At 34.6% G+C, this 11,520-nt stretch overlaps 1 protein-coding gene across 5 annotated transcripts in view; it reads right to left on the reverse strand.

Annotated features, from left to right (window-relative positions):
* The window catches only part of CENPP (centromere protein P), a 137,870-nt gene that overhangs the window by 45,066 nt on the left and 81,284 nt on the right, over window positions 1–11,520 (reverse strand). The window contains exon 7 of one of the 5 annotated variants that reach the window (XM_080606692.1): window positions 322–4,394. The exons of the other annotated variants lie outside the window; for them this stretch is intronic. Within the exon in view, the coding sequence (XP_080462818.1) occupies window positions 4,269–4,394 (126 nt within the window). The 3' untranslated portion in view covers window positions 322–4,268. Of the gene's footprint in view, window positions 1–321; window positions 4,395–11,520 lie in introns of those variants that run through there. 5 annotated transcript variants of the gene reach the window in all.

An 11,520-nucleotide genomic window follows, 5' to 3' on the forward strand; every position in this document is an offset into this window, starting at 1 on the left:
TGAATTTAAGCCATTTTAAATGATAGCATTAGCTTTAAAAATGATAGAAATGAAAATCCTTAAACTATGAACATTCAAGTAGTGCAAGGATCAGATTTCTTAAAACATACCTGGTACTGGAGAAATTTCCTACACAGATTTTTTTCTCTTCCACCTGACATTTCAAGGAAAAAATACTAAACTCTTTGTTTTAGAGAGATGACCCCAGTATTCAAACATGGAATTTGATGAGTTAGAGGAAATAATTTCTGCCTGGATTTTTTAAACAGCCTATAAATTATTATTTTTTTTTTTATTTTTAAACAAGGATGGTAGGTCCCATTCACTTGTACAATCCTTAGTTTAATCAGATTTTTATACTGTACAGGAACAGGATCATGTTGCCTATTTATATGACTAGTTAGACTTGCTTGAAACTTTCAAACATCCAGTTAGTAGTTATTTGAAAGCTTCTAGATAGTCAAAAGTCACCCTTGTAGAGACAATATTGATAAAGCAGTTTCAGTTATACATTTGATATTAATGTTTGCTTAGGCACACAAAATAAGTATTTATGAATAGATCTGTTTCCCTAGAAAGGGGTTCAATCTCTTGGAGAGTTCAAAGAAAAGAAGCCTTTTAAATATTCTGCTCTGGTTTTAATATTACATTCTTTTTCTAAAGTGGTCTAATTTTTTTTTGAAAGAAAATACCTAATATTTTTCTTTTAAAGAATAAATTCCATTAAAATTCAAAGTAATTCTAACATCTTTCATATTTATTAAATTCTACAGTATTTTCTTGAAAGAGTAGGCTTGTGATAGGAAATGACTAGAGAAAACTGACAAGTCATTATTTTTCACACAATTACTTTCCACTTGCTCTTGGGCTATTCTGTAAGGAATGAAAAAAAATTTATTCTGTTTTCTCCAGTACAATAGGTATGCTGCTTAATCTTCAGAATGGGTGGGAACAAAGGATGAAATGGCTTAATATAGGGACTGACATTTCAAAAGGCACATAAAAGCTGTAAGCAACTGCACACCATACAAACCTTCTAGGGATACATACCAACTACTGAATTGTAATTTTCTCCCCTTCACTCCCTTCACTCTGGAATTGAGGGTTTCATGATGCATTTCCCAAACATCCTAATCTACTGCCAGCAAATATGCTATATAATCAGCACAAATACATCACTCACGACCATTTAACAGTGAAGGTTCCTCCCCCCCCATTTTAACATACTATAGACAGTATATACAAACACCTGAATTCTGTTTTCTCTGAAGCTATACAATCATGATGAAAGCAAAATTACCTTGTTCTAACTTTAAGTTCTCTCTTATTCAAATAAACTGTTACCTGCAAGGCACATTGGTACTTCATGTGCAGTGAGTCAAAATACAATGTATCTCTTGTAAGAAAAAATCCTAAGCTATGTGGACTGTTGTAAAAAGATTGCTTTGGATATTTTGTTGGTCACAAGTCATATGGTAATTTCTTTCTCCAGTATGTGCTTTTTCACTTTTAAGATATCATAAAAGTGAATTCTAAGCAAGTCATTTGTCTAAGATCTTTCCTCCGGTCACTTAATACAATGAGTACCAAGCTTATTTGAAGTTACACTATGACGAGTTGTTCATACAAGAAGCACTTGATAACATAACATGACAAAGTAAAGTTATGGTACAAATATAATGCCACAGCAGCGAAACAGAGAGACTGAAGGAAAAACATTCTGGAGACAGAACAGAACAGTAGCACAGGCAAAAGACCAAGAAGGAGAAACAAGTCAAGCGATGGATGTTATGTAACAAATGGATGGTTGCTCACTTAAGAAAGACATGGACAATTAAACTTGATAACATTTCCATATGCCAAATGTAAGCTGTTTAAGTCCACTCACTCTTCGAAATCAGCCACTAAATTGGAAGTGAAATGGGCTTTATTATAAAATAAATAAATCCCTCTACTTTTTAAGAGTGAGTCTCAAAGGATTTTATAAACAAAGCAAACAGGATTATAACCATTTTACAGCTTGTGACAGTAAGACAGAGAAGTGACCCGACCATTCTTGGTCAAGAGAAATATGGGAACAAAGTCAGAATCTTTTGGCTACCAGAAGGGTAAAAATATGCAAAGACAGCTCAACAAACAAGAAAATAATAGTAATAAATAACCCTACAGCTACTGTCTATTCTCTAAAATATGTTTTAGTAAATAATTTTTGCAGGCTTGCATTGCAATTTAATATACTTCAATAGACATTTAAGAATAGAATATAGTTCTGTTAAAGTATTATTCGTCTCAGAAGGCTCTTATAGAAATACTATGAAACACACCCTGTAATAATCTTCTTGTAATATTCTTCTGGAATTGAAATAATTTGCTTGAGCCCCAGTGGTACCAATCCCTCGAAAATCTACTAAGTCTTACAGACGTTGACACCACCTGATCAACAAGAAGCTCGGCTGAGATGCTTCGAGAGACTTCCCATTACTCCTGGGCAGGTGGCATAATGACTGCCCACAGGAGTTCAGTGTGTGCAAACATGCAAATCCCTGCTGAGAATGTGACTCAGGAAGAAAACTGTTAAGCCGATCTTTTATCAAGTAACAATTTCGAACCCAAATCAGGTTTGGGTGGATGCACAGAAGTGCTCTCATTTCTCCTGTTCTCCAGATGCAGACGTAGCTGCAGTTCGTATTCCTGGAGAGACTCAAGAGAGAACAAGCTGCAGATTGCTAAGACTGCAAAGAGATGTCTCATTAACCATTTAACCATTTTTTTTTTTTTTTTTTTTTTTTTTTTTACCATTTAAGAGAGCAAACTGCTTGGAGTAGGGCAAAAATCTGAATAAAATCCTGTTAGTAACCCAGCCATAGACAAATGTAAGGTACATATATCTGAATATATGGGTGTAATGTGTATGTTGAAACTATGAGAGGGTAATATATAAAGGCAGTAAGAGACCAAGAACTGCAAAGGTTAGGATTCAACAGCATTAGTAACTCCAAAACCACAACGCTTTGAGGCACAAGAGGAAATTTGGGGCTTTATACTCTGTTATATTTCTAAGTCATTATTTGCATTGTTCACGCATGCATCATACATAACAACTTGGACAAGGGCTGCTAAATCCTTCAGGCAAGTCCCATTATAAGCTCAAACATGATGTTAATGCTTCACCATAACAGAATAAATCTTGTGGTTACCACCTTATTAATAGAAAATGAGTTGGCATTGACATTGAGTAGGATCTTGCCACTGGTTAAATCATAAGAGAACTTTGAGAATCTGCCTGAGCTGTTGTTTTGTGCACAGGGACATACACATCTGGTAAGATAAAAACTGCAAAGGTGTCCAACAAATAAGGTTGTTACCCTGAAAGCTTGGATAGCTTTCTGAGTTTGAAGTAATAATTAGAGTCAATGTTTCCTCTAAGATAAGGTAGAAGCACTTTCTTTTGAAAAAAAAAAAAAAACAGGAAATAATAATAATAATAAAAAACCAAACAGAAAATAATAGTAATTTCAGTTGTATCTAAGTGAAATTGCTATTATTTCTTCCATGTGTTGAGGCTGTTAGAACCTCTGCATTCCCCAAAACGTAAAGCCCACAGTACATACTGTTCTCCATTTTCTGTTTCAGTTCAATAAAGAATAAAGAGATCCCCTGCTGTCAAAGCTAGAAATCACTCAGCTTTGCCCCAAAAAGAAGTTTCAGGCATGACTAGTAGCTTCCTAGTGGCCCAAGACAACAAAGTGAATTTCACCCAACTAATTCTGTTTTACGTAACACTATTGAGAGTTGCTGACACCATTTCTGAATTTTGATTCTGAAACACGCATCATGCTTGCACATACTGCAAAAATACCTTGGTGTTCAATAAGAAAAAAAAAATCAGAGCTGAAAAACATGATTTCATCATTTCTCTACCAACAACTTGGTTGCTATTTTACAAAAAGAAATAAACTTTTAACATTTCTCAAGGGGCAACTTTTAAAAAAACCTATATCATGGCAACAAAATAAACAGTTGGTCTTTTCTGTTTTACAGCAATACAAATGTTAACTAGTTGAAACTCTCATCAAAAATATTTTCTAATTTGAAATACTATGTTTATATTCTAACACATGTACTTTTCCAGAGAATACAAGATTACAGCCAGTAAAATATTAGAAATATGAGAAGATGCTACCAAAATGATTTTACACAATTATTATGATGACATCAATACAAAGCAATTTTCAACAAGCAAGTCTGTAGATTGTAAATTTACAGAGCTAGACAATATCTGGTGCTCTGGAAGTTGGAAGCTCCTTAAAGTAACCCATGAAAACCTCTGCTTGTTTGGAGGTGGTGGCACTTAACAGTGTCGCTGCAAGGAATTGCCTCCTTGGATTTACAGCCTGAAACAACATGCAAAGGGTCACTCTTTCTGTTTAAGTGTAGAAAAGCAAAATGAGCACGCAGTATCAACATACATTATAACTTTTATACAACTATTCATTGCTAAAAATATTTATCAAGGTTTTGGAAGACTGAAATTCAGGCCAAATCAGTGCTTAGAGGGGGGTCAGAATAACACTACGACCATCTTGTGGAATGTCCTAACCTCAGAGGTGAAGTTCTTTGGAAAGAACGCATGTGTTTAAATTAGACACTTACTTCTAAAGCTTTTTATCCATGCAGGAGACACATAAAGATTCAGTGGACCAGAAACGGCAGTCAACTGTGTACCCTAACCTCATTTGGAGGAAACCCTGCACAATAGTCTCACTGTCTTCTTGAAAAGAGATAGAAGTATAAACGGCAATCCAAAAAGACTAGTTCATAATAATATGCTTGATTCATTCAAAAGACAAACATTTCTGTTTTCTAATGAACAAAAGAGAGTGCCCTGCTGGTATTCCTTATTTAGTAACACTACCCTTCTATTATAGCTAGTTACCATTGAATCCCAAATTCTCCATTTCAAGGGAAAAGGCTTTAATTTTATTTCTTTTGGCATATTGAAAAACATTTTAAATGGGGGGAAAAACAGCAGACGTGAAATAAGAGCTCTGGTTTAATGATGTCAACAACTTCTGTACAGTTGCGAGGCCCAAAATATTGTGGAAAAATGTTGGAACACATTTTCCATCTAAAAGTAGGGAAGACGTCAATTACAAAACTCATAAGATGTATTAAACAGATCTCCCTTTCACACAAAGAAGTGATGGTCTCATCAACGTGCTTTTTTTTTTAGAAAATATATATTCCTAATAAATTAACGCAATACTTAAAAGTTTTATACTGATTCAGGCATTAAGCAGTTACACCTAAATGTTATCAAGAGTAATTTCAACGATTTTGCTCTAACTGCTAGGGTCATTCAATGGAAATACATTCTTCTGATGATACCAATGTACAAACTATGAAGTATCATTACATATGTCATGTTCCTTGCTAACTGACACCCTACTCCCTATTTGGATAAACCCATAAATACTTAGTGCTGTTTGTTTTTTTTTCTTTTCAGTAAAAGAAGTGAATAGAGAATATCAAACATAGCATTTCAAAAACTTCTTTCATTACAGACGTTGTAGGATGAGCAAGTCGTAACAGATACCACTTGACTAAATTACCTTTGGGAAAACGTTATACAGCATTGTGCTTATCTGAAAGAACTTACATAGTCAAGTACTGCATAAAACACTTTGGATCACACCGTAAAACAATTCAGGGTAAATTATGATCCGCTTTATGATACTGAAATACTTCAGCTAGTAAAGCAAAACTAAGCCAACAGACTTGCTAGCATTATGGTGTCAAATTTTTCACACAAAAAATAATCAGTCTTAAGGGAACGGCATAAAAAAAGTCAAATTATCTCGGGGTGAATCTCAAAACTAAACAAAACAGCTGTCTTAAAAATCGCAGCTTTAATTTGCTTCAGGGAAACTAAAAGCAAAGGAACATAATAAACTCCAGAACCCTTTCTCCACGGAACTATATTTGGTTATTGTCAAAGACAAGAGACTGGACTAGATGAGCTCTGATCTAATCCAGTACAGCTGTTCTTATGCTCTTATGTACTTTATACATAGCCCTGTCTAATTGTTGCAGTGAACACAGATTATAAAATTTCCCAATATGCAATCTGGGCACTGCAGTGAAGTTTCTTGCAGTAATACAGGACTATTTTAAAAGCTCCCAGCAGTGAATTAACTTTCCCAGGATACTACAGGATATAAACGAAGGGGCATCTCATTTGAACAGGGAAGTGGGCTACAGAGCTGGTGACAACTTCACTTCCCATCACTGTCCAGGAGCTGTGTGCTGGTTATATTCAAGTCCACACAGCTTATATGAATCACTTCACACCAGTCACACGCTAAACCTAGAAGTGAAATTGGACCTATATCCCATACGGGTCTGTCTTTGATATCCATACGTGTCACTACAGAAGGCTGTAGCCCTTAAGCTCTGTCCTTGTGACTAGAAAAAGTCATTTTTACTCATTTTCACACTATCAGCTGGGAGTTCTAGTTTTATGGGTAATGAGGTTTGCTTAGGGCATTAATTTCAAAGCTGTATATTCAGAAATTGTAATTTTTTCAGTCTGGGGAAATGTTGTTGTGCACCACAACCAAGCAAAGCACCATATTAATCTCAAGAAAAATGACAGATATTCTCTCCTCCCCAGATTGCAGCTTCCTCTTATAAATTTCAATTTCTTTTCTACAGAAGGGTAAAAATACACAAAACTGTGCTGGATATATTAAGGAGCAAGGCTTTGGGTGGAAATGCCTGAACATTGCTTGTTTTTCTTAAGGTCCAATGACTATTGTACTGGGCTCAAAAATCTGCCTGGTGTTTGGGACTTAAACAGGTTTAGCTATTCTTGTTTCCCATGAATACTAAAAGGCAATGACATTCTTGCCATGTGCTTCAGATCCAGTCCAATGAGTCTGCCACCTATAACAGCTACACTTTCTCTATACTCTCTATAACAAGTGAACAAACACTGAAGAGTTGAGTGAATTCCCCAGAGCGAATTCTTCCAGTTTTCTTAAGCCATCCCGATTCCATTCATTATATGGATTTTTTTCAAGGATTTATGAATTAAAGTAAACAAAAGCATTAATGCTTGCTTCATTTAAAATGTTCATCTTCAAAAACATTTACTACACAATGTCTTCTTTAATAGGCTGTTATGTAAGGAATTTCTTAGTGCCTCTGAGTAAATGATTACTGTGGTTTGGTAGAATTTTAATTTCATTTTTGTTTAATTCTTTGTACAGGATACAGATATCCACATAGTTAGTAACTATAACAATTGTTGTTATTTGTACCTTCTGATTTAGGTTATTTGTATATATGTAGTGCTGATAAACAGAGTTATCAAGACCAGCTAATGTACCATCTTCTACAAAGTACTCTGAAACAGTTCTGTTAATTCAGAAAAAATAATTTTCATTTCAAGTGTGTAGCATTATGAGCATTTACACGGAAAAAAATGTAGGCTTTGCATGCAGTATTAGTAAAATAAATCCATGTTTCTCTGTGGGAACTTTTCATATGATAGCCATTCCTAGGGAAAATATATAAAAGCTGACCTATTTTTTTCCACAAGACAGATACTTTTCTCAAAGGAATAATACTGAACACAGCTGTGGAAATATTAGATATTCAACAACACTATCAAACAAGACAAGAATCTTCTAAGTGAATTATGCAATTATATGTTTAAAAGATTAAAATTAGGAAAAAGGATTAAAATTTACTTCTTTTTTTTTTTCACAGCAATTTCTCCAAACTCCTGAAAGTTGGCTATTCCATTACATCTTATCCTCCAGTCTCATGCTTTTCGTTCCTTGCAAATCTTCATAGTTAGAGGAGACAGCCCTTCTGAATATTTCATGGTTCATAACCTTTTAAAAACTGATACTCTTTGTTAAAGAAAAAAATACATATATATATATATGGCTTGCTTTCTTCTAATGGAAGATGGTTCTGAACTTCAGTAAAACTTGATTCACTACCAGGGAGAACTCTTCTTCCATTTTTATCAGGAAAGTTTGGCTCTCATAACAGAGAAACTCAGGAAGCAAGACTTTTCCTCTTTCAATTAGACCAATTATAGTCTACATAAATCATTAAAATCTACTACGCTTTCTTGCACATTACCACAGCTGTACTGTACATGTTTCATTCAGTATTTCCTTTAATTTTGAGACTGTCAGCCACTCGTTTCATTTGTTACCTCTTTTTTTTTTGCATTGGAAAATGCAAAACAATTATTCTTTCTTTTTTGATGATGCATGGATTCAAATAGACCTGTGTTACCTACATTGTGTCCTTATTTTGAAGGCTATTTGGCAATGCCACAAGTGAAAGAAATATCGATTAACTATGTTTTAGCTGAGGTAAATTTTTCAGGTAAATCTTCTAAGCAAAGAACAGCCCATGGTTTAAGTGAGGATACATGTATCTTTTACCTTAGTTGTAAAACATCTTATATAGAAATTGTAATAATAACACAGAAACAATAGTATAGTTGCAGCCTGAATCATATGCAGACAAATTACCAAAGATGTAGTTTGCTTGTTTAAAAACCAACGAATAAACAAATGTTCTACATTGGTAAGGAATGTACTTTCCAAAGTCAAAGCTATTTAACACTGCCGACAGCAAACCAAATGGAAATTACCATTTTGTGTAATACAAGTGTTCTAGAAAAAAAATCATAGCCTCTGCTTTACAAATTGTTCTACAAAGAAAAGATCTCATTTTCCATACCGCAAGTTAATATGGAATTATGATATATGTTTTTCTTTCAATTTACATAAGCATTTCCACTGAATGGTAAAAGTAACTTCTATCATTAGTGAATTTCTATCTACGATAAAAAGCAGTGTAAAACCATCCAGGCAACCAAACATCTTAACTAATGCATTCCTGTACTTTCAACCAAATAACTTTAAAAATAGAACATCAAGATATCTGTCCAACAACTCCGACTTCTCTGCTAGTTTCTACATGGTATTTTAGCTTAATTGACAAGTTTTTTTCTCTTAGGTTTTCTTTGATTTTCTTGGCAACTCTCCTGTAACACCTACCACACCACAGCTCTCCACGTGTAGTGGCAAGCAAGACTGAGCCCACAGAGGTTCCAACAGCCGCAGCCTCTGTCAAGACCTTTGATTTTTTTTTTTTAAGTCAAAGTAGCCACTTTTAGGAAAGGCTAGAGAAGACTCATCTTTTTGAGTATCACATACCCGCACAGGGAATAATGCCAAGAATGTGTCTGTTACTTAATACATGCAAGCTTTTTTTTTTTTTTTTTTTAAATATATAAGTGCAACTGGTATGAAAAGCTGCAAAACCTAAAAATATTTTCATAGAAAATATTAGATCTAATTATTTAGTTATCACGTTATCTCATTTTCATAGAAAATATAGATCTAGTTATTAGATCTGTTACAGTACATCATATATTGCAAGGTTTTCCTCATTTACACATTTAGTTTCTGTATTTGTACCTTTTCTTCTTACCTTTACTTGTGGTTTTCCCCTACAGGTGAAATAGGAAAAGAATGAATGCTAAAGATCAGCAATATATATGAGTAATTAAAGTAACTTTAATTTTCTTTTCTTTTCTTTTTTTTTTTTAATGCCAACTTGGAAAAAAACCCTACATATTACCTAATACCCATGATTTCATAATTCCATAATTATATGATAAAACAGTCTTAAAACTATAAGAGCTGCGGTTAGCTACAAATAAAGCACACTCTTTCAGAAGTGTCCCAGCATCTTTAGTGTTAGTGTTAGTGTTGGGGTTAGACCCAACCTCGCAGGACGGCTACCACTACTGTGCCAACGGCACACAAATGAGACACTCCTACAGAATTCCCAAGAGCAAAACGTGCATCTGAGAATACAGGCTAGATTAAGTAATATGGTAGGGCATGCACTCCTTCAGTGAGCTAATAGCCTTTTTTCTATTAGTAATGTTTCTGAAAGCTTTCATCTCAACTATTCCACAATAACAAACTGCATGTTTCAAAACTTGCAAACAGAGTTTGGAAATCTTCCTAGAAATACTGTTACTTTTTCCAGCTACAAAACAGTATATGCTCAAAGTGCATGCAACCAATTTGCAGACCCATGTGCTTCATTAGACCTAAAAGTGCAAACTGTTGACAGTTACTACGTTATAGATGTCACATTTACTGCCTCCATTTTTAATAGTTTCTATCGTAAACTGAGTGAAAGTCATCTTCTATTGGATCCTTGAATTTCTAACGTAACACACATTACTTTTGCTGATAAGCAATGCTAGAAGAAAGCATGACACCAAATTATATTATCTTTGCAGTCTGGCTGACATACTCTGAATACTTATTTATTTTTTACCCCCCCCCCCCCCCCCTTCTGGAATACAAAAGACTAAATGGACTTATTTCTTTTTCCTTACAACTACCACAACTACCAACTCAATGGAAATTGATGACAGATATTGCTTTAAATGCTGTTTTTAGGTTCTGAACAATATGAATCTATCAAAAGGTTGCATATAAGAAAACTTTATCATTTACACTTCTATAATATTCATACTGTTTGTTAAAACAACAGGAAAAATGGAAAAAAATCAGCATATCCTTTCTTTGCAGGTCACCAGGTTCTATTTTTTTAGGCTGTTAAATTTTAACACTAAATATTTGATATTCTATGAGGAAATGTTGTGCTCAGTCAAGTTTGTGTTCAGAAACAAAAATTTCTCCTTATTATCTGAGTGATTCAGTAGTTTGGCACTGATTGCAGAATTTTTCATTTTAACTACTGTTTGATTTTCCATGAAAGAATGTCTGGTGTTTCCAATGTCTGCAAGAAAGATAAGTATCCGTGTTCCATAAAAATGTCATCTAACACTATCCAAACTTGTAAGTAGCACCAAAAGCAAGACTAACAATTGACATGTACTGAAACCAAAACTATTTCAAGACCTTCATTCGTCAAGCAGGTTATTTTTCAGGCAGAGCAGATTGCTGATCCGGTTAAGTGCACAAACTTTGTACAGGCTCAAGAAGATCAGCATCAAGGTGGGGAGAAGCTAGCTGGGGATTTCTTAAGGTGGCATTCCCACACCAAGAAATTTGTATTAATCTAGAGCCTAAGGTAGAACAAAGTTAACTTACTCTCCTAAGGCAAGGCAAACTAACTGCAAAGATGAAAAATAAGACCTGTCTCTTCAGGTTACTATTTTGCCTCTCCGGTCAGTCACGGCTGCCACATTACTGCATGCATAAAACACTAAGAACATAAGAAGAAATCTTATTATCAGTGATTGTCAGCATAATCTGATAAGTCACACAGTTACATCTGATAAGTAACAATCACGTGGGAGCACGTACGTGCACCCCGGACTTTAAAGCTCCTCTAACACCGGAAGCTATGACTTGACTCTCAGGATTGACATGTTGCTAATAAAGGCCAGACTGTAAAATGAAACAGAGAACTTTGTTGCAGTTTCTAAATCAGCTGCCA

Source organism: Anser brachyrhynchus (genome assembly GCF_964034855.1).
Source record: "Anser brachyrhynchus genome assembly, chromosome: 10".
Taxonomy (NCBI): domain Eukaryota; kingdom Metazoa; phylum Chordata; class Aves; order Anseriformes; family Anatidae; genus Anser; species Anser brachyrhynchus.